This window comes from Nyctereutes procyonoides, unplaced genomic scaffold (genome assembly GCF_905146905.1).
Source record: "Nyctereutes procyonoides isolate TBG_1078 unplaced genomic scaffold, NYPRO_anot_genome, whole genome shotgun sequence".
Classification (NCBI taxonomy): domain Eukaryota; kingdom Metazoa; phylum Chordata; class Mammalia; order Carnivora; family Canidae; genus Nyctereutes; species Nyctereutes procyonoides.
This window is the reverse complement of record NW_026575146.1, coordinates 80,873,104-80,899,524: the sequence shown is the minus strand read 5'-3', so window position 1 is coordinate 80,899,524 and position 26,421 is coordinate 80,873,104. Positions and strand designations below refer to the sequence as shown.

Below are 26,421 nucleotides of genomic sequence, written 5' to 3'. Positions count from 1 at the left end.
TGCATGTCTTTTGCCCATTTTCTAATTGAAGTCAACATTTTTTCAGCTTTGGAGAGTTCTTTATATACAGTAGGCACGAGCTCTTTGTCAGCTGTGTGATTTGCAAATATTTTCTCCCAGTCTTTAATTTGTCCTTTCGTCTTTTGGCAGGAGGGTGGGGGAGTTAAGGAGGGGGGTCCTTTCGTCCCCTTAACAGAATCTGTAGCAGAACAAAAAGTCTCAATTTTGATGAGGTCGGAGTTAGATTGTTTCCCTCTTACAGTTCACAATTTGGTGTAAAGTCTAAGAACTCTTTGCCCAGACCTGGGTCTTGAAGATTTTCTCATTTTTTTCTGGAAGTTTTATTTATTTTTTCAAAGTAGGCTGCACGCCAAGGTGGGGTTTGAACTCATAACCCTGATATCAAGAGTGAGTCAGATGCTCTACCAACTGAGCCCACCAGGTGCCCTTCAAAGTTTTGTTTTATATATCACATTGAAGTCCATGATCCATTTTGAGTTAATTTTTGCATAAAGTGAGAGGCTTAGGTTGACATAACTTTTTTGGCCTACCAACATCCAATTTGCTCCAGCACCATTTCTGGAAAAGGCCCTCCTTCTTCCATTGCATTGCTTTTGCTCTTTAAAGCAGAAGATCATTGGAAAGGGGAATTAATTGGGCACATTTGTGTGGGTCTGCTTCTGACTTCTCTGGTCTGTTCCATTGAGCTATACACCTGATCTCAGTGAGTGCTGCCAGGGACTACACAGGTGGGTACTTAATCATCCCATTTCACAGAGGGGATATAGAGTGAGTGAGGTGAATTCACATGGCCAGGATCACTCTTCCAGGAAGGGCCAGAGTTGCAACAGGAACCCAGACCCGTGTGATTCTGGAGAGCAGACATTGACCCAAGAGACCTGTCCTGCCAAAGGACTGAGTTTATCCTCCAAATCGAGGTAAAGTACACAATCCCTCCTGGAGTCCCCACCCCACAGTGACACATCATCTCTGTCTACATCTGGTTTCCAAGTTTTGCAAAACGATGCTAGCACAGCATATCCCCTAAAACCTCAGAAATGTCTTTCACAGCCAGTCCTCAGCATGTGGACAGGCCAGGGCTGCTCCCGTGACCTTCAGCCTCAGCTCCTTTCCCCTTTCCCCTCCTCCCTCTGCACAGCTGTCCCATGAGGTCCTGGAACCTGTGTGAGCCCAGCCAGACATTCCAGCCCAGGCAGGACATCCCCCACTCAGGACTCCTCTCTGTCCCCTGCTGTCTCCAGCAGGCCTGCCACTTGCCAAATTCATCAAGCTCTTAATATTGTGAGGGCCCTTCTGCACATGGCCCACCCTTTATCAGCCATGTGAGCTCATGCAAGTGACTTCCCCTCTCTGCATCCCGAATTTGTTCACATATGGAAGGTCTGTCCCTGAGCGGCACTGAGAATCTTCAAGGAAGAAAACCCTCCAGAGCACTCAGAGCTGTGCCTGGCACTAGTTAAGTGCTCCTTGATGGTGATGACTGAACCTGCCCCCTGCAGCACCTGTCCTGGCAGCTGGGGGGCCAGAGGCCAGCACATGCTGTCCCTGTCCTCAGGAGCTTGCCACCCTCGTCTGCAAAGTGAGCAAACCACCAAACTCAGGATAGAGCATTGGGCAGAATTGTGTGCCTGGCTCAGCAAGCCTGCGGTGGGGGGCTGGCCTGGACCCGAGACATTTGCTCGCCAAGACCCCCTGGCTGGCTTTTTTTTTTCCCCCTTTTTTTCTCTGCTGGCTCCATAGAGAGTGGTACATTGGTGAGGAGGCATTTGACTGCAAGTGACAGCACACCTAACTCGAGAAGGCATGAGGCACCGAAGGGATTTATCATCACACAGTAAGGCCACAGGTAGGGCAGCTGTAAGGGCTACTTAATTGTTCCGGAAAGTCCTCAGGGACCTGGCTGTCATGGCCTCAAGCAAAATCAGTTCCTCGCAGAGAAAAAGAGGGAAGAGCTTCTCTGTTTTTAAGAGAAAAGGAGCTGGGTCATTTGCCTTCCCTTGAACCCACCCCTGGCAGGTCACAGTGGACCCGCATGGCTGTCTTTTTTTTTTTTTTTTTTTAAGATTTTATTTATTCATGAGAGACAGGGAGAGAGAGAGAGAGAGAGAGAGAGAGAGGCAGAGACACAAGCAGAAGGAGAAGCAGGCTCCACGCGGGGAGCCTGACGTGGGACTCAATCCCGGGTCTCTAGGATCATACCCTGGGCTGAAGGCAACGCTAAACCGCTGAGCCACCCGGGCTGCCCCGCATGGCTGTCTTAAACTATGAGGAGTTACTCAAGTCACAGTGGCTGAGGGATGGCCCCCACAGGGGAACCTGTGCTTAACCAGCAAAGATGGTCCTGGTGGTCAGTGTGGCAGCCAGTAATGGTGACATTGTCCACGCACTCCCCAGTCGTCTTGGAATTCACCCATGCCTTGTTGCATCAATCGATGTAGGAGACTGGCACAGCAGGCTGGAGCCCTCCCCTCGGAGAGGCTCGTGCCCACGTTCACATCTGTCTCTGTACTTTCCTCTGTGGCCGCGGAGGAAGCTCCAAGCCCCGTCCCATCAACCTGACCCTGCTGACCCGCACGCCCTCCCCTCATGGCCCCCAGCTCTGGGCACAGCAGCTTCTGCCTGAAGATGCCCGAAAACTATAGCAAGTGAGTCTTTCACCCAAGCTCAGTCGTTTATCTTTAAAGTGATGTCATCTTCCAAGAAAAAAATAGAAGACTTAAACATTTCTCAAATGGGTTTGAGGATAGCTCTGATCTCTTCTTCCGGAGATTTTTCCCCGGAGCCGTGCCTGGTAAGATACTGGCGCATCCAGATTTCCTGTCCTCTTGACCAGCACTTAGCACTTGGCAGAGATCAAAATGGCCCCCAATGGGGACATAACTGAACCCCAAAGAATGAGCAGCATAGGCCAGTTAGTTTACGCATCAGGATTAACAAGGTTCATTAGAGAATTAGGTGATTGCACAAAACACAGGTTGTCTTCGTGGAGGACAGTAGCTGAGCGGCGAAGCATGGTGAAACACTTGCAGCTACAGGCCGTCTGTCAGTTAGGATTAGGTTTAGCTGTGGAATAGAAAAAACAATGACTCAGACAAGACACTTTCTTTCTTTTCTTCCCCAACGTGGTCAGAGACCCAGGCCCCTCCTCACCTATGCTCTGCCATCCTTGGCTGGTTGCCTACTGGTCTTAAGGTTGTTGCTGGAGCTTTGGCCTTAAGGACCTGATGAAGCAGAGACACCCACAGCACACTTCCAGAGATTTCCTGGAAGTCACATGTGACACTTTCATCATGAGCCAGAACTGCAAGAGGGCCTGGAAGCGCAGTCTGTTAACCAGTTACGTTGCAGCGCCGGATACAACCAGGATTCTGTTACCAAGGCAGACGCAGATGATAGATCCTGGAGGAGCCTCCACTCATACCTTCCAATTCCCTCTGGCTGACCCCAGCCACCACTGACGTTTCCTTCAGGATTCGAGATTTGATGCAGGCATTTTGAGAAAATGGGATAAACGCATCCACACTTCCAATTTCCCACTACGATGGAGCCACATTACACCAGGCATTTGGCTGCCTGATAAGTCAGTATTGGATACTGCTATACTTTTTCTTGATTGGGCTCTGTCTTCCTTCCTTGGAGGCATTAGAGGTCAGGGTTTGGGAGGGTGGGGATAATACGTATTTTCTTGGCAGCTGGATAGAGATGAGTTTTCAGGAAGTCAGCGCTCCCGAGGAGCACCCCTCTGCTGCTGAGGGGTTTAGAGTTGGTCTTTGCAGAAACAGCCCTGGCTTTAGGCTGGCAGGATGACCCTGGAGACATCCAGAGCTGCAAATATAGACGAAAGGAACCAAATGGGGAACCACAAAATCAGCTTTATTAGTGGAGATGAAATAACTCTCCTGAACTATGGGGCCTTGTGTCGCTGGAGTGCTTCTGGCTGCAAGTAACTGAAATTTGACTGGCTCAGGCATTGTAGGAACTTGTTATCTCACAGGAGTCTTAGAAGTAGGTCAGGTTCCTGGGAGGGTTAATCCAGCATTTTGACAACATCCACCTTTTGTCCTCTACCCTCAGGGTTGGCCTCATCCTCAAACAGGTAGCAGGGGGAGCCGCAGCATCTGGTGGTGTTCTCTCTGGATCCAGTCCTACCTAGATGAAGAAGAGAAGCCATCCTTCCTCGTCATCTCTCTTAGGAACCGGGAAGCCCTCCCCAGCACACTTCCCTTATGCCAGTCACAAACACCTGAAAATGTCAGGTGTTTAAAGCAGCAGAGGTGTATCTCGCCCCCACACTGCAGTTCCACTGCTGGTTGGTAGGGCCCCCCTGGGGACCCACGCTGCCAGAGCAGCCAACGGCCCCAAGTTACTTCCTTCACAGCTCATTGACAAGGCCAGGCCCAGACCCCACCCCGCCAATCTCAAGGGGCCAGAAAGTGCCATCCTGCTGCGTGCTTGTCAGGTGGAGGGCCGGAAGTATTTTCTGAGAATCCTTATAACTCTCCCATCCTCACATCACATCAGCCAAGATTGTGTCCTCATGTGCCTTCCCGAACCAACCCCAGGCAGGGAGAAGGGCTTTAGTCATGACTGGCTCTGATCTGATAGGATGGATGTTAGAGGTACCCTTAGGATTCATTCTGGGGCATAGAACCAATGTAGCTGGGATGTGAGGCCAGAGGAAGAACCTTCTGCCTTGTGCCCCCCCTGGATCTCAGCCCTCCCTGCGGGTCAGAGCCAGCCTCCAGGAGAATCTCTGTCTAGGGGATGTCTTTCATCTACCCTGCAACCCTGTGAAGTAGCAAATGGCATTATCCCATTTTTTTCATATAGAGAAACTGCAGCCCAGACGAGTGAGCACTTGCCCAAAGCCACACAGCTAATGAGGGATGACCCTGGGGTTCGAGCCCTGCACTGCCTCATTCTGAAGCCTGAAGAGGTGGCTTCTCTCCTGCAGAGGGACAGGCCCTGAGTTCGGGCCTATTGGCCAGCTGTCACAGCTGTGTGTGTGTGTGTGTGTGTGTGTGTGTGTGTGTGTGTGTGTGTGTGTGTTAGCCTCTGGCTAAGCATTGGGCACACAGGACATCAGTCAGTCAGCTCTGGGCCTCCTGTAGCTATAGATGCTTCAGCCCAAGACAGGCCTGGGAGGCGGGGCTGCTCACAACAGCTTATCCCATCTCCCAGCCAAGAAACAGGACCCCGAGGAACCTACCAGTAGGGCCTCCACCCAAGTGGCTTCCACCCCTCCTTCCTTGAAGGACCCTGCATTGCCCTGCACTCCCTGGCATGCTTCCCAGGCGAGACTCATTCCTGACCCTCAGCTAATAGCACGTTTCCAGGATTACTCATCTCGCCTCCCCTCCACGCAGAGCCTCCAGTGCATTTAAAACCCACCAGTGAGCAAGTCTCGGGCTCGGGTGGTTTTTGACACACCCGCACTTCACCCTGTGCTTGCCCTCCTCTCACTCCCCTGCAGGTATGCAGCCGCCTCACACCCACTGCTGTCCTTCGATCCTCACTTCAGCCACGATGGGATGTCCAGCGGCGACTCCTCCTCGGGCGGCTTGACCAGCCAGGAGAGCACCATGGAGCGTCAAAAGCCAGGTATGGCCTCCCCAGGCCAGCTGTGCCCGCCTGCCTTGCTCAGCAGGACCTCTTAGAATGTGCCAGGTGTCACCCCTCCTCCTGCCAGTGATGATTAGAACACAAAAGAAAGCTGTTGGAGCCCCACGTAAGATTAGGGAGGTCACCCCAGAGAGCAGCAGGGACCGGTGAGCCTGATCCTATCTCCATCCCGCCAGGGCATCGGCAGATGGCATTCATGCAGGCGCCAGCGTCCAGATGTGTGGTGCGGGGGTGGCGACCTCCCAGGGAAAGAGCTGAAAACGAACTATGACTGGTGCTGTCAGGGGAGCAGAACCAACTGCGTTCTGGAGCTTTTCATTGCATAAACCCTCCTGTGCTCTTTTCCCAGCGTTAGAGATGTACAGCACATGCTGAGACCAGAGCCCAGATCATGAGTGTCCAGCATGAGAACATGCAAAACGAACACGCGCACGCCCCACACTCAGGGTCCGAGGCTGAGCGTGGCCAGCCTCTGAAATGAAAGCACCCTGGGCCCCTCCCGGTCAGCGCCCCCCGCGGGCCACCCCGGCCTGCTCTTCACAGCCAAAACACTCCTTCCTGCCTCGTTTTGAATTCCATGTATGTGAAACACAGACCCCTGCTGGTTAGATGCATCTGTGTGCACGTCTGGCTTCTGTCACCCAGTGTCGTGTTCTTGAGCGTCAGCCACATGGTTGTATGCAGCGGTGTGATTTCTGGGTAGTATTCTGTTGTATGAATGACCCACAGTTTATTACTCCGTTCTGGTGTGGATGGACATTTGGGTTGTTTCCAGTTTGGGACTGTTTAGCCACATGCTGTTGGGAATATTCTTGTACTTGTCTGTGATGAGCACATGTTCACATTTCTCTAGGGCGTATGCTTGGTGGTGGAATTGCTGGGTTGCAGGTTTAACCCTATACGAAGCTGCCACACTTTTTCCCAGGGCGACAAATTATTTCCTGCTCCCACTAGGGACAGGGGAACAGTCTAGTTCTTCATGTCCTCACCAACCTTTGCACTTCGGCTGTCCTGGTGAGCACGTAGTGGCATCGCCTTGTGGTTTTAATGTGCCTGGTGAGACTGAGCATCTTCTTATCTGTCTATTCTCTTGTGGAAGATGATTAATCCACACTTAGATGAATGTTTGACATACAATTTCACATAACAAACTCGGAGCCCCTTTGAAGTCCGAGAATTACCGGATAAATGGGTGGGTTCAAAAAAAAGAAAATAAGTGAAATGTCAAAGAGCACTGATATTGGAGGGGGGAGATGTGGAGCTGTCCTCTTAGAATGTTCAAGAATCTTCCAGGCAACTCCAGAGCATGACCACATCAGCACATCACCAGCTCCCTGTGGCACATTGGGGCAAGGAGGAGGTTGCCTGTCCCTGGGAGTTCCTTGGCACCCCAACCCCACGATTCCCTTAAACCAGGAAAAATGGTTGAACTTTGGGCAGACGGGTCACCTTCCCGACCTTGCCCTCCCTTCTGCTGCCTTTGGGGCCTGCACACATGGCTTGCTTCCCTCCTCAGCACTCCTGATCCTCCCTGCCTCTGCCTGGAGTTCTGTGCTCTTTGCTGCAACACAGGCAGATCTGCATCTTTTTTCCCCTACCCTGATCAGGAAAAGAGAAGTGTTGCTTGGCGATCTTACAACACCAAAGTGTAAAACCGGGGCGGGGAGGACTTTTCCAGTGTTCACCCAAATAAGGTGTCACAGAAACTCACATTGTCCTTCCCTTCTTTCTTCTGTCTCCTAGAACTTGGTTCCTCCTTTACTTCCTTGGGACTTTATTACAAGTTGACTTAACACTCCCTGTGCCCTACACACAGAAATCAGGGCAGTCTGTGTTTAGAAATCATCATGAAGCCTAGAATGTGCTCAAGACCCAGAGATAAGGTAGTTCAGAGTGGGAGAATCAGGCCCCCTGACAGACGTGGAGATTGGCCCAGCCCTGATCAGATGATAGCAATCACAGAACAGCAGTATGGTTCTGCGAGCTTATATGCCCGGCGCTGTACTAGGTGTTTCTCATGCCCTCTTATTTAATCATCTCAGGAACATGCCGTAGTGGGCACTTTTTACTGCCCCATTTTAGGAATGAGGAAGATGAGGGATGCCTGGGTGGCTCAGTGGTTGAGCATCTGCCTTTGGCTCAGGTGGTGATCCTGGGGTCCTGGGATCGAATTCCACATCGGGCTCCCCACGGGGAGCTCTGCCTGTCCTTGCCTCTCTCTCTGTGTGTCTCTCATGAATTTAAAAAAAAAAAAAAATTAAAGAAAGAAACAAATGAGGAAGATGAGGCCCAGGAAGGTTGTCACTTGTGCGAGGTGCCTGCTGGTGAGAGGCACAATTGAGATTGAACCAAAACCTGTTGGGTGCTAGCACCCCTGAGCCCCCACTGTCCATACACAGCATCCAGCCCCTCACCTGCTGGATGTGAGCATTTCTCAAGCTTTAGGGCACCAAGATTGGGAAGGTGGCCCCTGAGTCACCAGCTGCTCCGAGTCTGTGCCTGGCCACAGTTTAGCATATCTCTCACAGCCGAGTTCATATCTGCCGCATGCCCAGCATGACAAGGGAGATAATTCAAGCAGGAGAGCCAGGAAGTCAACAGGGACTGACCCAAAGAACCAGTGTTGAGCTCAGTATCAGGACCTGCTAAGGGCGGAGCTGAGGACCCTGAGGCAGCCCGGGAGGAGAGGAATCTGGTCCTTCATTCCTCCACTCATTAGACATGTCGCTAATGGTAAACACCAGACTGGGCACCAGGGACACATGGTGTGAGCCAGACAGGCATGTTCCCTGCCTTCTTGGAGCCGACAGATGGGCACACAATGACAAATGATCACCATTACTGCTGAGTATCCAGTGGAAACTATAACACAATGCTGAGAGAGATGGACAGGGTTTGGGGGAATCTCTGAGCAAATCACATTTCAGGCAAAGTTAGAAAAACGCAAGGGAGTCAGCGAGGAGGAAAACATTCTGGGGAAAGAGAATAGGTCAAAGAGGTAGCAGCGGGTGCAGGAGGAACAGTAGAGAGGCCGTGTGGCCGAAAGGGTGGTGGAGATGAGGTCAGGGAGGTGATGAGGCCAGAGCATGTGGGGAGGACTCTGTCCTTCACTCGGAGTGGGACAGGAGCTCAGTCCTTCTGACCAAAGGAGAGATGGGACCTGACTCTGGTGTTCATAGGGTCCTTCTGACTGCAGATCCTTGCAGGGTGGGGATGGGGGTGAGGGAGATAGGCAAGTTCTTTTTTTTTTTTTTTTAAGATTTTATTTATTTATTCATGATAGACGTAGAGAGAGAGGCAGAGACACAGGCAGAGGGAGAAGCAGGCTCCATGCCTGGAGCCTGACGCAGGACTCGATCCCGGGACTCCAGAACTGTAATAGGCAAGTTCTAAATGGGCATGTCATTTGAAGGTAAAGTTGACAGGATTTCCTGATCCTCTATATGGATATGAGAGCAAGAGGAGCCAAGAGTGATACCATGGAGCCACATGGACTGAACAGGAAAGACAGTGAGTGATGCAGATTTGGGAAAAAGATTAGGAGTTGGCTTTGGCAGGAGGTGCCCAGGAGCCGCCCCGCTGGAGGTGTTGTGAGGCAACCGTATGTACAAGGCTGAAGTCAGGAGAGGTCTGAGCCAGAGATGGAAAAATGGGAGTCACCAGTGTGATAGGTGGTAGTTGAGGCTGGATGTGGCTGCTGCAGGTTTGGTCTCCGGCATGAACTGGCCACCTCCCAGGAAATTAGTACCTCCTGGGCCTGCAGGATGTTCCACAGAGGAAAACCATCTCCAGAGGCAGAGGAGGTAGGTAAAGTGGGCAGCCTCCCTGCCACCACAGGAACAGTGACGCCCTTGACTGTGCCAACCAGGCTGTTCTCTGTGGTGGCCCTGGGAGCCATGTTCAGCATACCCAGAGCAGGAACCTTCCCCAGCAGGAACCTGGGTCCCTGGTGCACTGGCAGCAGCAGTGTGTGGCCATGAGTTCAGGCTCAAACAGGCCCTGTGGGAAGTTCACAGTCAGCCCTGTGACCTCATCTGTCCTGGCTTCAGATCCCGCTTCTGCGGTGGATATCCTAAGTGTCTCTCCTTCCTGCACGGTTTTGGGGTCCAGTGAGATCACCCTTGCCCAGCCCTCAGCACAGGCCCCAGCCCATCATTAAGAGAATGATGATTCTTGTTCCACAAGCACATACTCTCCATCATTGCCAGCGTTGTCCTTGTTGAGGAAACATGGAGAAGGTGCAAGAGTGGACAGCACAAGTCTGAGGGCCTTTCTCTGGGACCTCGGACCAGGTACTTAACCTCTCTGAGTCTTGATATTCTTCATCTTTTGGAAGTGGTATAATATCCCCCTCAACCTATTACTAGGAGGATTCAACAAGGTAATGTTCTAGTAAAACCTAACACAGGTCAAGTGCATTATAGTCATCTTTATTATAATTATTTTTAATACAGCAGTGATCAAAAGTGTGTGAGCCCTGGGGTTAGACCACCAGGGTTCTGGTCCTCTGTCTCCTGTTAGTGCATTTGTGTTTGATAGATACTAACTAGCCCTCCACTGCAGTTGTACTTTGGGGTTTTTTGTGTGTGTTTAAGATCAGTTGCTGAGTTCAGGCATATTGACTACCTGGAAATTTAGACTCATTCACACCCCACACCAGCCATCACAATTTTAAACCTATTTTACCTGGGACCACAAACTCCAGTTGCGGAGTCCTGTCCCAACACAGTCCCACACTTGGTCAAGGCTACATGTAGAGGGAAAGCCACCCAAACAATGTGGTAAGGAAGACTCGAAAATAATCTAAGTGTCCATCAGTAGGAAACTGGTTTAAAAGTGACATCTGTTCACATGACCGGATGCTATACAGCTGTTAAAAACATGACTTTATGGGACGCCTGAGTGGCTCAGTGGTTGGGCGCCTACCTTCAGCTCAGGTCATGATCCCGGGATCCAGGATCAAGTCCCACATCGGGCTCCCTAAGAGGAGCCTGCTTCTCCCTCTGCCTGTGTCTCTGCCTCTCTCTCTCAGTCTGTGTCTTTCATGAATAATAAATAAATCTTAAAAAAATGACTTTATATTCAATTTTGTGAAGATGTATTAGGAGGATATAAAATGAAAGGTAAGTGTAACATGAAGTGAAAAGTCACATTGTAGGACAGTGCTTAGTGTGATTCCATTTTTGTTTAACAAAATGAGTTATGAACGTTTAACCAGCAAAGGATTACTACCTTGTATATATAAAGAACTCCACTCAGCAATAAGATAAAAGACATCAATCCTATGGGAAAATGGAAAAAGGAAATGAACAGGCCAGTAAGGATGAAAATGTGTCCAGGCCTCTCTGGGAGTGATGATGGAGGATGGTCCCTACAGCTTCAATGAATTAACCCATGTAAAGCACTAGAATAGTGTCTGACACATACTAAGTGCTTAGTTAACATGTCATATTGTTATACCCCAGGTTATACCCCAAGACATAAATTGATGAGGTTGTGGTCCTGTGTGACCTGAGCAGACAAGCTGACAGAGGGATGGGACCATTTTGGGGGCCAGATACCTCAGGTGGACTCGGGCCAGGGCCTGAGTCACCTCTAACTACTGATGTGTCTCCTGTCTTCCTGCAGAGCCTTTGTGGCATGTGCCCGCCCAGGCCCGGCTCTCAGCCATGGCTGGAAGCAGTGGGAGCAAGCACGCCTCCAGGCAGGACGCAGCAGGCAAAGATTCCCCCAACAGGCATTCCAAAGTGAGTCTGGGCCCCACCTGTCTAACCCTGGGGAGCCAGGGCTGCCGGAGCCAGCTGCTTCGCCTCCCTGACTGCTGTGTGCTGGGCAGTTTCACCTGGGTGTGGGCCTCTGAACATCACATGTGAGCACATCCTCTACCTTTGCCGTCCTCTGCTCTAGCAGAGGGGCCAACTGCTTGGTCTAGAACCAGCCAGATGCACAGCCAGGCTCCAGCCCTCACTGACCAGGTCATCATGAGCAAATCCCTGCACTTCCTTGTGCTGCAGTTTCCCGATTATTACCTGGTCAAGGTTGGCTCGGAGTCTTCACCAGCTCAGGCTGGTGTAACAAAAATACTGAAGACTGAGTGACTTAAAACAAATTTATTTCTCACACTTCTGGAAGCCGGAAAGTCCAAGATCAGGACTCTGGTGAAGACCCACTTCCTACTTCATAGATGGCCTCCTTACTTCATGTGGTGGAAGGGATGAGGGAGCTCCCTGGGGTCTCCTGTATAAGGGAATAACTGTATATACTATACATGGTTTTAATAATCCCACTCATGAGGAATATGTAAATATAGAGAGATAAATATGTAAATAGAGATTTTATAATCCTCTTCATGAGGGTTCCACTTCCATAACCTAATCACCTCCCAAAGGCCCTCCCGCTATTGCCATCACACTGGGTCGCCTGTGGGAATAAGTTAACTGCTATAAGAGACAGTCCCCAAATCTCAGTGACCTTGCTCAGTAGAAGTCTGTTTCCCTCATACAACAATTGAATGTGGTGTTCAGTGAGCCTCTTTCCTGGGTTTCATGATTCTGGAACCCAGGTTTCAGACCTCTGCTGGGTCCCTGCCTCTTTCCAGCAGGTTGGGGTGGGAGGGAAGAAGAGAGGATCATGTGGGAAGTCTCTCTGGCCCAGGCCTGGAAATTACATGAATCATCTCCACTTACATTGCACTGGCCATCACATATTAAAACTCCATCACGTGGCCATATCACAGTGCAAGGGAAGCTGGAGCCCTATGTGCCTGGGAAAAGTAGGTTGTAGGTTGTTTTGAGCATTCAGCAGGCTGCCTGCATCCCTTCACTCAACGGGAGTTTGAGGGGCCCTTACGATGTGCCCGGCCCCTGGGACCCCAGTGGTGGAGGGGACAGATGAGCCTCTGTGCTCACAAAGCCGGCATCCCAGTGGGCAAGAAGCAGGAAGCAGATGAACACACAGGTTCTATAACACCAGGAACTGGTCTTTGCTGTGAAATAAAAACAAAGCACAGTTCAGAGAGAAGAGAGTATGGGTGCTGCTGTGTTAGGGTGAGGTGGTCAGGGAAGGCCTCTGGGGAGGTGACTGAAGGCCTGAGTGAAGTAAGGGGCAGTAGTGAAAACTCCTTCGGGCAGAGCATTCCAGGCAGAAGGAATAACCAAGGCCTCAGTGCCAAGGCCCTGAGGTAGGGAGATTCCTGACAGGTGCGGGGAACAGTGAGGAGGCCCATTTGGCTGGAGCAGAGCAATCAAGGCGAGGGACAGATGAGGTCAGAGGCCAGAACGTGGGCCCAACCACTGGGGCCCAACCACCCCCGGCCTCCTGGAGGACTCTGGCTTTTCCTGTGACTGAAATGGAGCCATACTAAGGGTCTAAGCAGGGAAGGGACATGAAATGGTGCAGGTGCTCACAGCCTCCCTCTAGCTGCCTGCGGGGAGCACACTGGGGACAGCAGGACCAGGGAGGAGGCTGCTGCCATGATGCAGGGGGAGGTCTGGCAGACAGCCCCAGGGTGGGGTCGTGGAGGACGAGTGGCAGGTCCTGGATCTCTTGAAGATGCAGTCCACAGGATTTGCTGTTGGTCTGGATGTGGGTGTGAGAACAGAAGCAGGGTCCAGGGTGACTCCAAGGCTCTCATGTGGGGCAGCTGAAGGGATGGAGGTGCCTTTATCGAGGGGGAAGTGGCGGATCTGGGAGAAGGCCAGGAGCGCAGCTTTGTATGTGTCAAGCCTGCACCGTGGGCAGCACCTTGCCCATATCCCTGTGAGTTATCAACCACCCAGTTTTACAGATGTGGAAACTGAGGCACAGGAGAGCTATCCCGCTCATCCGAGGTACTGTGGCCAATCAGTGAGGGAGCCAGAGCTTAGGTATGGGGAGGACGCAGGGAGGGGAGGTCCGTGCCCACTGTGAAGTTGAGGATGACACACATATCTCGCCTTTCAGGGGGAGCCTCCCTACTCCAGTCACTCCAGCAGCAACACCCTCTCCAGCAACGCATCCAGCAGCCACAGTGACGACCGCTGGTTGGACCCCCTGGACCCCCTGGAGCCAGAGCAAGACCCCCTCTCCAAGGGTGGCTCCAGCGACAGCGGCATTGACACCACCCTGTACACCTCCAGCCCCAGCTGCATGTCCCTGGCCAAGGTGCCCCGGCAGACCAAGCCACACAAGCCCCCGGGAAGCATGGGCCTCTGTGGGGGCGGACGTGAGGCCGCCGGGCGGTCCCACCACACAGACAGACGGCGGGAGGTCTCACCAGCCCCGGCGGTTGCTGGCCAAGCCAAGGGCTACCGCCCGAAGTTGTACTCCTCAGGCTCCAGCACACCTACGGGCCTGGCGGGGGGTAGCCGTGACCCACCCAGGCAGCCCAGGTAAGACCCCACTCCTTACCCCGGTCCTTCAGGGAGTCCTGACTGCCTTCTGCTTCCCCTACAGCCCCAACAGTGCGGTTCCCCTCCCTACACACAGGCTCTTGGACAGGTGTGCTTACACACTAGCTTGCTTACAAAGTTAAGAGGCTTGTAGACTTAACCCCCCCCCCCCCCCGCCCATACTGCCCACATCATCCGGCCGCAGGTATCCGGGGTAAAGGGAAAGAAACCCCTGCCTGGCTTTCATCTGTCTCTGGTTTACTCTGACCCTCTGTCTCTCTTTCCTGCTCTCTCTGCTGAGACTAGTGGTTTTATGCTTCCTGAGGGTAACGTTGTTAGGAGTGCCTTTGGCTGGAATTAACAGGAAAACTGACCTTCAAGTGGCTTAAACAAATAGAGGTTTAATAGTCTCCTGATGTGAACTCCACAGAGGGCAGAGCTCAGCTAGTACAGCAGCTCTGGGAAGGCCTGCAGCTTCCTCCTCTGAGATGGCTGTGGTGCCCCTGGGGCACCCCGTCCGGTCAGAGAACCAAGGAAGATTGCTTCTTCTTGAAGCTCCCTTTCTCTGAAGAAACCAAAAGCTTTCCCAGAGCCCCTTGAGCAAACAGGCTGAAGGAAGTCATAGGCATTTTTTAAAGAATATACATTTTTTAAAGTTTCTGGTAGATGGTGATGAGGATGCTGGTGCGGGGACCACACTTTAAGAAGCACTCGTGGAGAGGCAGGCAGGGGAGTAAGCGAGAAAGAACTGGCATCAGTGAGCCATCATTCTGGGGCCTAGACTGCATATAGTTGAGCATCTGACAAAAGCCAAGAATCGTCACCCAGAAGAATGCATAGAGGTAGAAAAATGGTTCTGCACTCACAGGGTTCTTGAGGTTCCAGTACACGTGCCCCCTTGAGGTCTGTGGCCCCAGGCAGGAATTACTGTGCTGCATCCCCTGTGCACAGCCTTCCTCCCCTTCCCTGACCACACCTGAGCAGGGGCTGGCCCAGGACCCCTATGGGGGCGGGGGGGGGGGGTCCTCCTCCCCTTTGGTTTCCTGATGCCTTTGCCAGGACTCATGCACCCAGGCAGTGGCCCCAGACTTTGACCACAGCCTACAGTGGACTTTCATCTGTGTCTATGCAGAAATAGCTGTGTTTAAAAGCGAAGCAAAAGTGCCTCCAAACAGTACTTAGCCTGACTGTGTGAAGCGCTCTGATGTGGTCTCATATGTTGAGAGTGTGAGTACGTCTCCATACCTCCTTAAATGATCTCATGACTTAGCAGTGGTTCCCTGACAGATTTGGGAACTGCTGTGTTTGAGAGTGCCTGTGTTGTGGGTGCCCCTCCACCCCGGCCCTTGGTCCTGGACCTCCCTGAGTCAGCAGCCCAGAAGGGTGAAGATGGTGAGAGCATGAATCCCACTGAGCTTAGCCTCTGGCTTAGCCTGCACCGCCAGGCAGGTGGTTCTCAATCATTCAAACTCTCAGACTTTTGACCAGCTCCTTCATCCATATATCTATCCATTCATCTCACTAACAGATATTTCTTAGGGATCTGTTATGCCACAGACCACTGGGCTGGAAGCTGGGGAAAGATGAGCAAATGCAGGAGTCCCACACCCCTTCTCACCCATATCAGTTGAGGGAGGCGGACGACAATCAGGCCATCACTGAGACAAATGTCAAAGTGTGCCCACTGAGAAGGGCTCTGCGCCAGCAGAGTCCTGGGTGCCCTGGGGGTCCCAGATCTCGACCCTCCTAGGCCCTGTGCTGGGCATAGGGCCATGTTAGTAAATCTGGGTAACTGCAGGGTTTTGAAATCTGTGTTAGAAAGGCAGCAGCGCTGGGGAGTAGACTGTGGCTGAAGCCAGGGGGTGGATATGAAATTACCCTGTGTCTGAGAGAAGGATTTGCTGAACCCAGAAATGAAGGAAATAAAATGGGAGAGGAACCCACTACAAAAGAGGGCCCTGCGGTTGGGAGCTTTAATTTGCATACAGACAATTGATGCTAATTGCAAATCATTCTTATCTACTCATTAAGCTGCTTCCCCAAGTTTTCTCCTAGGCAACCAGGCTCTAGTGTGGAACAGCATTTCCCAAAATGGGGTGCTCGAGGTGCTTTGGGTGATACAGGAGGAAAATGGGTTTTTTTTTTTTTAATGGATATATGTTTGCTTTAATGAGTATTAGGAAAGCGTTACCCATCCATCCCCGGCTTTTACAGATACCGTCTTGGACAAGTTAAGGAAAATTAAATGAGTTGATTTAAGGAAATGTCTACATGGTAGATGAGAGCGTGGACCTCCACCAGGGTTCAAGCCCTCCCTCTGCCTTGCCTTGGCTGTGTGGCCTTGGCCAAATTACTGAACTTCTCTGGGCCTCAGTTTCCTCATCTGTAAAGTGGGGAATAAATCACATACCTGCCTCCTAGGGATATGAAGATTGAATTAGCTAATGTTTGTAGGACTCTGAGCACAGGACCAGGCAATAGACCTTAAGCCTGACTGTTGTCAAAATCACAGGGGATTGTTCTAAAACTAAATCAGAATTTCTCCTGGGCGTTGCCAGTTACAGGCAGTGCTGGGACAGCCCTTCAGCTGAGACAGCCCCAGGCCTGACGTCTCAGGGCTCAGAGTCCCAACGGGGAGACAAACCCATCCCCAGACAATGGCAGCCCAGAGTGGTCATTGCCAAGATGAGGGAAGCATCTGGGATGTGGGAGCCCAAAGGAGGGGCCAGACCCCATGGGGGAAGGGGCTTTCCTATAACCAGGAGGACTAGGAGAGTAGAGTGTCCCAGACAGAGAAGATGTGCAAGTCCCACTGTGGCCTCACTTTGCTGTGGCCCTCCCACAACCTGACCATCTCTACAGGGCAAGTTCCCAGACAGTCACTGACACCTGCGCCCAAGAGGCCCACATGTGCCTCCCCCTGCCTCCGGTCACACTGCCCCTTGCACCGGGCAGCCCCCCAGCCTTCTGCATCCCCTGTCATTAGTCTGCATCCTTGGGCAAAGCTGGAATGACAGCCTGCTGCCCAGCTGAGCTCCTCCAGGGCAGGCATGCATGCACCAGAGCCATCCTTGGCTCTACTTCCGCAGAACTTCATGGCAGAGCACCTGTGTGTGTTTGCACAGTGAGTGCCCATTGTGTACCCGGCCCTCCACTGGGTGCTGCAGGCAGGCGGGGCCCCTGCTGTCCTAACACTGACCAAGCACCAGGGAGACAGGTGAGAGGAGGGAAAAGCCTGGGGAGAAGAGACCCACTGGGATCTGAGGGTGGATGTAGTGCAGGGCTGGAGGGAATGGCTAATCTAGCCTGAGGGGCAAAGGTGGTTTCTGTGAGGAGGGGTTTGTGCAAAGATAAAAAGCACTAAGGAGGAGGCAGCAGGTGAGTGGTTCCTGAAGGGCTGGTGATATATTCTTGACCACATAACTGCTTACATGGTGTCTGCTTTGTGATAATTTCTTAAGTTAAACGTATATGTTTTATACACTTTACTACATGTGAGCTATTATGCAATTTAAAAAAAAAGAGGGTGGTGCCTGGGTGGCTCAGTCAGTTAAGCATCCAACTCTTGATTTTGGCTCGGGTCATAATCTCAGAGTTGAGAGATTAAGCCTTGTGTCAATTTCTGCCCTCAGCGGGGAGTTTGCTTAAGATTCTCTTTCTCCCTCTGCCCCTGCCCCTGCCCCTCTCCCTCACTAAAATAATAAATAAATCAGTCTTTAAAAGAATGGAAAAGATGGGATGTGGAAAGGGTGTACCTATGAAAGGCATAGGTACCAGGCTCTAGTGTGGAACAGCATTTCCCAAAATGGGGTGCTCGAGGTGCTTTGGGTGGTACAGGAGGAAAATGGGTTTTTTTTTTTTTTAATGGATATATGTTTGCTTTAATGAGTATTAGGAAAGCGTTACCCATCCATCCCCGGCTTTTACAGATACCGTCTTGGACAAGTTAAGGAAAATTAAATGAGTTGATTTAAGGAAATGTCTACATGGTAGATGAGAGCGTGGACCTCCCTCTGCCTTGCCTTGGCTGTGTGGCCTTGGCCAAATTACTGAACTTCTCTGAAAGGGAGTGGCGTGTGCAAAGGCCCTGAGGTAGAAAGGGTGGATGCCATCAGGTCGCTGAACACAGGCTCCTTGGCTCAAAGGTAGAAAATGAGGGAGCAGCTGATGAGAGGGAGGGTTTTAGGGGAGGTCAGCAGAAGCCAGACCATGCAAGGCCCTGTCAGCCACAGTACAGAGTTTAGATTCCATTCTCAGAGCTATGGGCAGCAAAGAGAGACTTCAGCAGAAAGGGTAGTACAGGCAGGTTTAGGTTTGAAAGATAGTGCTGGAGATGGGACTGGAGGCAGACCTTAGGGACAGGGCTGAGGCTGAGATGTGAGTGAGAAGGAAGGGGCCCGGACCAGAGGACAGAGCAGCTGTGACTGTGTCAGCATGTGGCTTTGCTCAGACACATGGAGGAAGAGAGGGAGACCCAGGCCCAGGACGGTGCCAGCGAGCTGAGTCAGGAGGGTGCTGCAGACAGGGAGTGGTGAGGTTCCTAAGAAGAGGACAGCGGGGCAGGCCCAGCCTGAGAGGCATGTTATCCTTACAGAGCACTGAAGCACCCACCGTGTGCCCGGGTCTATTCCAAACATGGTGACATAGCAGGGAACGGGCTCAGGTGTCTCTCTTGTGGAGCTGACATCCTCCTGGAGAGAGAGCAAGACAAACTGACGACAGAACAACCAATGATACTACTATGCCGGATGGTGATAAGGTCGGGGGGGGGCACCCGGGAGTGGGGGCACCCAACAGGACCGAGAGCCAGGAAGGCCTCTCAGAGAACTTGGTATTTTATAGGAAGTAAGGGGTTAACCCAGGCAGAGGAAACGGCAAATGCCCAGACCCTGAAGGTGAACTCGCGTGCCGTGCCTAAGAAATGGTCACGTGGCCAGAGAGGAAGGAGCGGACAGGGCACGGCGGACAGAGGGGCAGGACGTGGTGTGGCAAGGCAGGCCAGAGCCCGATGCTGCCAGGCTCACTGACCACAGTCAGCTGCAGGGACTTGTTCCTGAGGGACGTGGGAGCCCTGGGAGGCGTGTGAATGCATAATCTGACTTATGTTTTAAAAAGATTACTCTGGGGGGAATAAAAAAGATTACTCTGGACCATTTGAAGGGTAGAAGAATTGAGTTTGCCCGCAAAATGCGAGGACTGCCAGGAGAGGGACGGGCCAGGCCGTGCCCAAACAGGGAAACACCCACCCACTCGCTCCCTGTGCTCCAGCCCCGCTATGGAAGCTGCTGGAGCCTGTAGCAGCTTGTGCCCATCGATGATTTCAGTGACTTCGCAGACTCTCTCCCCAGACGTTCGTCATGGGAGCCCAGCTTCCAGGCACACTGCCAGGCGCCAGCGCCCGCTGTGGGCACTGCCGTGGGCTGAGTGATCCCAGGCGGGCAGCCACCTGGCCCCCCGCCCTCTCCTGAGGCAGCACACACTCCAAAGCTTCCTGGGTTTCCAGAACAATTTGTCAGAGCTGTGAAGGGGCAGTCAGAGGCTCTCCACTCCACGTGGAGCTGCCATAGCCAGGCAGGAAGCACGTGGCTCTGCTTCCCCGTGCTGTGCCAGGAGGGAGTCTCTGGGATACCCTTCTGGGGACACAATGCTTAAAGGTAATGCGAGGGCCTGGGGGGTCCATGGGGGTCACACGTGACCAAGACCCACTTGGAGAGTCACAATCAGTCTGGGAGAGGAGCCCAAGCCCTCTCAAGGAAAATTGGGAGCAATGCAAAGGCTCTGAGGCTAGAATATTTCTGGCTGGGAAGCGCTTCCACGTGGCTAGAGCTTGGTGGGTGGGAGGAGCTGAGGGCAGAGGGGACAGGCCAGGTGGTATGGGGCCTTGTGGGCAGAGGAAAGGCCTCTGACTCTACCCTAAGTAAGGGGGAGCCACAGAGGGTCCTGGGCAGCAGAGGGCTATGATCCGACTCAGGTGTTCACAGGCTCCCTCTGGCTGTGTTTGGTGAGGGTGGGCAGGAGGAGGCTGCTGCAGTGCTGGGGGGCATGGGGTGAAGGTGACGGGGTTCTACATCCGGTGGAGCTCATACCCTCCCTGTAGACCTGCCACTTCTGCTCCCAGGCCCCTGGGTGAAACGTGGCCACTCACGACTCCTGCCCTGGAGCATGATAACTCCAGCCACTTGCAGGGACTGATTCAGCTCTCAAGGCCATGCTAACACCAGGCAGAGAGGGCAAGGTTGGTCCAGCGGTTAAGGCCAAGCAGTGAGGGGTGCATGGGTGAGCAGTGTTACTCCCTGGCCCGTGGCCTCGGACTGCCAGTGTCCGGATCGCACAGCTCCACAGCTGACCCAACTGTGTGATCTCCATCAGGCTCCTTAGTTTCTCTGTGGCTCAATTTTCTCATCTGTATGATGGGGTTAATAATAGGATCTGTGGTCTCCGGCTGCCAGAATGAACCGACATCATGCATTTAAAGTACTTCACACAGGGCCTGAGACGTAGCTGGGTACAAAAATATCCCCTGCTGCTAGGTTTCGTTTGCACTTATCACGTATTTATCGTGACTGCAGTTGTCCTTGAAAGTACAGGCTCATGGTTAAAAGCAGGGTCTCTTGAGCCAGACTGAGTTTGCGTCCTAGCTCCAACCCCTACCAGCTGCATCATTCAGGGCAAGTTATTTAATCTTTCTAGGCCTCAGTTTCCCCATTCGGAACATGGAGATGGTGGTAGCTCTTGCCTCGTGGGGTTGCCAGGACAATTAAGAAGGGATGCCTGTAAGATGCTGAGAGCAAGGCCTGGCCATGCTCACAAGCTGTGCACGGCCAACACTGGCCCTGCCTCCTGGAGGCAGGGGCACAGCCCCTTCATGCTTGTCGCCCATCCCGGGCCACCCACCAAGACTAGAGTGTTGCACATGTGAGTGCAACTCTGCTCTCTCCATCCAGCCTGCGGTTTCTCCGCTTTTTTTGTAAATCACAAAACCCTTTCCGCCAACAAAATCTGAGCTATAAAACAGATCGCCTCTCCAGGTGAAGGTGGGGTGGGAGTGCAAAGCGGGATGCCCCCAACCCACGCCTGTCTGAGCCCAAAGCCCTGGCTTTTAGCCCCTGGGCATACCACATTTGTATGTAACTTTGCACACGGGACTCATGCAGTGGTGCTGTTTTTCCTCATTTCTCAGAGGAGGAAACAGGCTCACTAAGGGGAAGGGACCTGAGCTAAGGCCACAGTGTGTCACTCGGAGCTGGGGTTGGAACCTGGGGCAGGTGAGCAGCACAGCCCATGTTCTCGCCAACCACACGGCACTGCCTTGTTTTTCAAGTGTCAGCTGAGGCCCAGGGAGGACACCTGTCCATGCTGGTGCCTCAGAAAGAAATGGGTAGGTTGGGTGAGAACTCCACCTCGGGCTGGATCGAGATAGCTCATTCCGGGGGATAGTTCTGTGTTGGGGCCATCCTGTGTGTGAAGCACCATCTACTGCATCTCGGAGAAGCTATAGACAGAGCCAGTCATGGGAGTGCCTCTGGCTACAAGTAACAGAAAATCCCAGCTCAGCTGAGGGATCTCCACTATCTCACAGAACACCAAGTGCCAACTTAGGGAGGGCCCCGCGACTGGGTAATATATTGGCTCAGAGACCTAAGTTCTTTCTGCTTTTTTTGATCTGCCTCCATCAGCCTGCAGGCTAGCTCCCCTCATTCTCAGAGTGGCCGTCATTCACCCAGGTAGTCACAGTGTCCACTGGAAGAGAAGGTGATGTTTCCTGCAAGTGTCTTTTGTATGTTTTTTTTATCAAAGAAATCTTCCCCAGAAATCACCCAACAGGCATTCCATAGACACGTTCCCTGAGGTCTCACCCATCCCCATCCCAGACAAGTGGCACCACTCAGTTATGATTTGCCCTCTGGGCTGGCTGGTGTCAGTTCACCTTCCTCAAGCAAGGGATAAGTAAAATTCACCTCCATTTACAGGTTGAGGGGAGATGAGGCCGATACCCACAGTGTCTGTGGCAAGGCACAGAGAGGGTCAGACCCATCTCTAGGAGGCGGTGGATGGAGCCAGCTGGCAGACAGAGACAAAGGACCTTCATCTTTTCCCCTTCTTTAATCATCTCTTGTTTTTTCAGCTCACCAAAGCTGAATGAACGTGCCTGATGGCAAGGTAGAGAAATGTACCATGGAAAGTAAAAGGATTACAATCACTAGTGATAGATTTATAGGGTGAACCCCCCCACAGCCATTGACAAGAGGGGTCTTGTATGGAGTGACGTGGAGAGATCTACAGAATATGTGGTTCAAGTGGAAGATCTACAGAATATGTGGTTCAAGTAGAAGCAAGGTGCACAGCAAGTTTATGATATGCTGCCATTTATTTCACAAAGAGAAGCAGGAATGATACACACTCCCTCTCACACACGTGCACTTCTGCGTGCCCATGCTCTCTGTGGAAGACAAGAAAGGATGGGTCTTGGTGGCCTCAGGCAGGGAGACCGGGGCGTCACATTGCACTGCCTTTTTACCCTGCCCCACTTATGTGGTTTCACTGCACTTATATTCTGTACGTGTTCCCCATCATTAGTAACCAGAGGTAACCAGTTAGTGCACACTCACCCAGAGATTTTTCTCCAGACCTGCACCAGCCAAGTTCTTGCAAACATTGTTGACCATTACCCAAAACAGGGGAAGCACTTTACCTTACAACCCCACACGGACATCCAGAACGAAGTTTCACAAAACACTTACCCTTACTTAGCTTGCATGCGGTACACCGATGTTTTTTTTATTCCTATCTGTTCAGTTTTATGGGTTTTCTCCTCCTTAATAATGGTCAAGAGCCAGTAAAATGATTTCATGACCCACAGTTGGGGAAAAAAAACTGTACAGTTCCTTTTTGTAAAAAAGACAAAACAACAAAAGCCCAGTAATCCTGCAGTATATGTGCATGTATAAAAAGAAAAAGCAGAGTCATGCTTTGTTTCCCAGCCTTGTTTCCACTCAGACATCTGTCCTTTTTCATAAACAGACCTACCTCTTTCTTTGAGCTGGGTGCATCATTTTTTGCTCTGTTTTATGTTTCGTATTTTTAAAGATTTTATTTCCATTTGGGAGAGAGCAAGAAAGAGCACAAACAGGGGGAGGGGCAGAGGGAGAGGAAGGAGCAGACTCCCCACTGAGCAGGGAGCCTGATGGGGATTTGATCCCAGAACCTCAGGATCATGACCCAAGCCCACGTGAGATGCTTAACCAACTGAGCCACCCAGGATTTGTTTTTGATCATCAGAATGTGCCTGGAGCATCTAGTAATCTCATGTTAAAAGACATTCAAGCCAAATCTAACTTACTTTTTTTTTAAGTTTGTATTTATTGTCTTAAGTAATCTCTACACCCGCACCCGACATGGGGCTTGAACCCAGAGCACTGAGATCAAGAGTCACATGCTCCTATCAAACCAGCCAGGCACCCCTGATTTTCTCAATTACACACAATACCACAGTGACTATCCATGTATGTGCCTAGAAGTACTTGTGCAGGCTTTTCTGTGACATGGGTTTCTGAGCGATCAGATGTTAGACTGATGTTACTCATCCTTGAATTCTCAGCTCAGGTGCCATTGCCTCCCTGGGGAGGCCTGATCACCTGAGGTCCTTTCCTGGTGTTGTACGCTCCATGGTTCCCTGGGCATCCCCCCACCAGTTCATAACTGTGGCCGCATTAATAAATGTTGCTAAATCATAGAAAGCTTATCTAGTCGGAGCTTGCTTATTTTATTGTATGGTATTTATTTATTTATTTATTCATGAGAGAGACAGAGAGAGAGGTAGAGACACAGGCAGAGGGAGAAGCAGGCTCCATGCAGGAAACCCGATGCAGGGCTCAATCCCAGGATCCAGGATCATGCCCTGAGCCAAAGGCAGATAGGTGCTCAACCAGTGAGGCGCCCAGGTGTCCCAGAGCTTGCTTTTAATCTAGTCTGTCAATCTCTGTCATTCAATTTGGGCGTTGAAACATTCACATTGAAAGAAATTATTAATAATTGGATTTACATTTCCCATTTTGCTGTTTGCTTATGTTCACTGTCTTTCTTGCTCTGTTCTTTTTTTTTTTGTTTTGTTTTGTTTTGTTTTGTTTTGTTTTAAGATTTTATTTATTTGGGGCAGCCCAGGTGGCTCAGCGGTTTAGCGCCACCTTCAGCCCAGGGCATGATCCTGGAGACCCAGGATTGAGTCTCCTGTCAGGCTCTCTGCATGGAGCCTGCTTCTCCCTCTGCCTGTGTCTCTGTCTCTCTCTCTCTCTCTCTCTCTGTCTCTCTCATGAATAAATAAATAAAATCATAAAAAAAAGATTTTATTTATTTGGGACTCCTGGGTGGCTCAGCAGTTGGGCGCCTGCCTTTGGCTTAGGTTGTGATCCCGGGATCCAGGATCAAGTCCCGGGTCGGCCCCCCTGCAGGGAGCCTGCTTCTCCCTCTGCCTATGTCTCTGCCTCTTTCTCAGTCTGTGTCTCTCATGAATAAATAAATAAATCTTTGGAAGAAAAGATTTTATTTATTTGAGAGTAAATAAGTAAAATCTTAAAAAATAATAATAATTGGACTCTTAACTGACTGAGCCACCCAGGGGCCCCTCTGTTCTTCCTTTACTGCCACCTTTGTATTAAATAAATTTATTTTATTGTACCGTTTGGATATCTCATTTTTTTTACTTTTTTTTTTAGTTACTGTAATATGCATGTTAACAGTGTAATTCAAATCTAGTAATATAATTCCAATAAAATATAGAAACTTTCCTCCAGGGGCACCTGGTGGCTCAGTTGGTCCTGCTCTTGATCTTGGCTCAAGTCATAATCTCAAGGTTGTGAGTCAGGCTCCGTACCGTACATGGAACCTGCTTGGGATTCTCTCTCTCCCTTTCTCTCTGCCCCTCCCCACCTCTCAAAAGAAAAATTTTTTTAAATATTTTAAAGAAAAAGTTCTCTCTAGCATAGCCACATCTGGTTCACCATCCTTTGTGCTATTTTTGTCATTTTATTACATTCATATATGTTATAAGCCCAACAGTATAGTGCTCTTATTACTGCCTTTTACAATCTTACGTCTTTAAGGAAGTTAGAGAAGAAATAAAACCTAAATCTATGGTCTTATACCATATTATACACAAATTTATACACAAATTTATCATCTTGGACCTTTCATCTCTCTGTATGGATTCAGGTCACCATCTGGAGTCCTTTTCATCTTTTTCTTCTTTTTTTTTTTTTTTTAAGATTTTATTTTTAGGTGTACCTGGGTGGTTCAGTCAATTAAGCATATACCTTCAGCTCAGGTCATGGCCCAGGGGTCCTGGGATTGAGCCCTGAGTCAGGATCCCTGCTCAGCAAGAAGTTTGCTTGTAGAAGCTCTCCTTCTACTCCTCCCCCCTCCATGTGCTCATGCGTACTTGCTGTCTCTCTCTCTCTCTCTCTCTCTCTCTCTCTCTCTCTCTCTCTCTCTCTCTTTCTCTCTCTGAAGTAATCTTTTCAATGTGGGGCTTGAACCTACCACCCCGAGATCGAGTCACACACTCTCTCCATGGTCTGAGCCAGCCCTGGCACCCTGAAGTCATTGTCTTTCACCCGAAGGACTTCTTTTATTATTTTACCAGGCAGATGAGCTGGCAGTCAAGCTCTCAGTCTGTTTATCTAGGAATATTTTTATTTTGCCTCAAATGTGAAGGATAGTTTTGCTGGATACAGAATTCTTGGTTGGTGGTTTGTTTCTTTCTGCACTTTGAAAACATTCCATTCCATTGTTTCCAGTAAGAAATCAGCAGTTAATTATATTGATGCTTATCTGTATGTGATGAATTATTTTTCTCTTGTTTCAAGATTTTTATCTCACTGTTTGACTTGGAGCTGTTTTTCTGGATACATATGTCTCTGTATTTACCATACTTAGGGTTTGTGGAGCTTCTTGGATGCGTAGGCGAATTTTTTTCATCAAATTTGGGGAGTTTTCAGCCACTATTTCTTTAAATCTTTTTTCTGCACTTTCCTGACTTCTCCTAAAACTCTCACTGCACACACATCAGTATGCTTGATGCTGTCCCAAAGGTTTGGGTATGTCAGAATGTCCTTATTCATTGAGCTGGGCAGGAGGATGAGAGGAGCCCCAGCCCAAATGCCACAGATTTCCTCTTTCCATACCTGAAGTACACCGGTTTTTCAAGCAGAGATGACCGTTAGACTGCCGTATGCCCTTGGTCAGTTGCCAAAGTGCTGAAGTGGTGGTTGTGTCCATTTTGTGCTTTGGGGGAGAGGATTTGCCAGTCTCATTTGATCATAGTCAAAAGTCCCACCCCTTCATATTGTTAAATTGACCTTCAAAAAGGATTTGTTGGCTTAAACCCCAAAGGTATTAATTTTTTCATTAAATG

At 50.7% G+C, this 26,421-nt stretch overlaps 1 protein-coding gene across 4 annotated transcripts in view; it reads left to right on the top strand.

The window, feature by feature from the left end:
- SIPA1L3 (signal induced proliferation associated 1 like 3) overlaps nucleotides 1-26,421 on the top strand; it is a 235,714-nt gene that overhangs the window by 183,079 nt on the left and 26,214 nt on the right. For all 4 annotated transcript variants that reach the window (XM_055309713.1, XM_055309710.1, XM_055309712.1 and 1 more), the window contains exons 13-15: nucleotides 5,495-5,622; nucleotides 11,272-11,390; nucleotides 13,585-14,012. In XM_055309713.1, coding sequence (XP_055165688.1) covers nucleotides 5,495-5,622; nucleotides 11,272-11,390; nucleotides 13,585-14,012 — 675 coding nt within the window. The remainder of the gene's footprint in view (nucleotides 1-5,494; nucleotides 5,623-11,271; nucleotides 11,391-13,584; nucleotides 14,013-26,421) is intronic.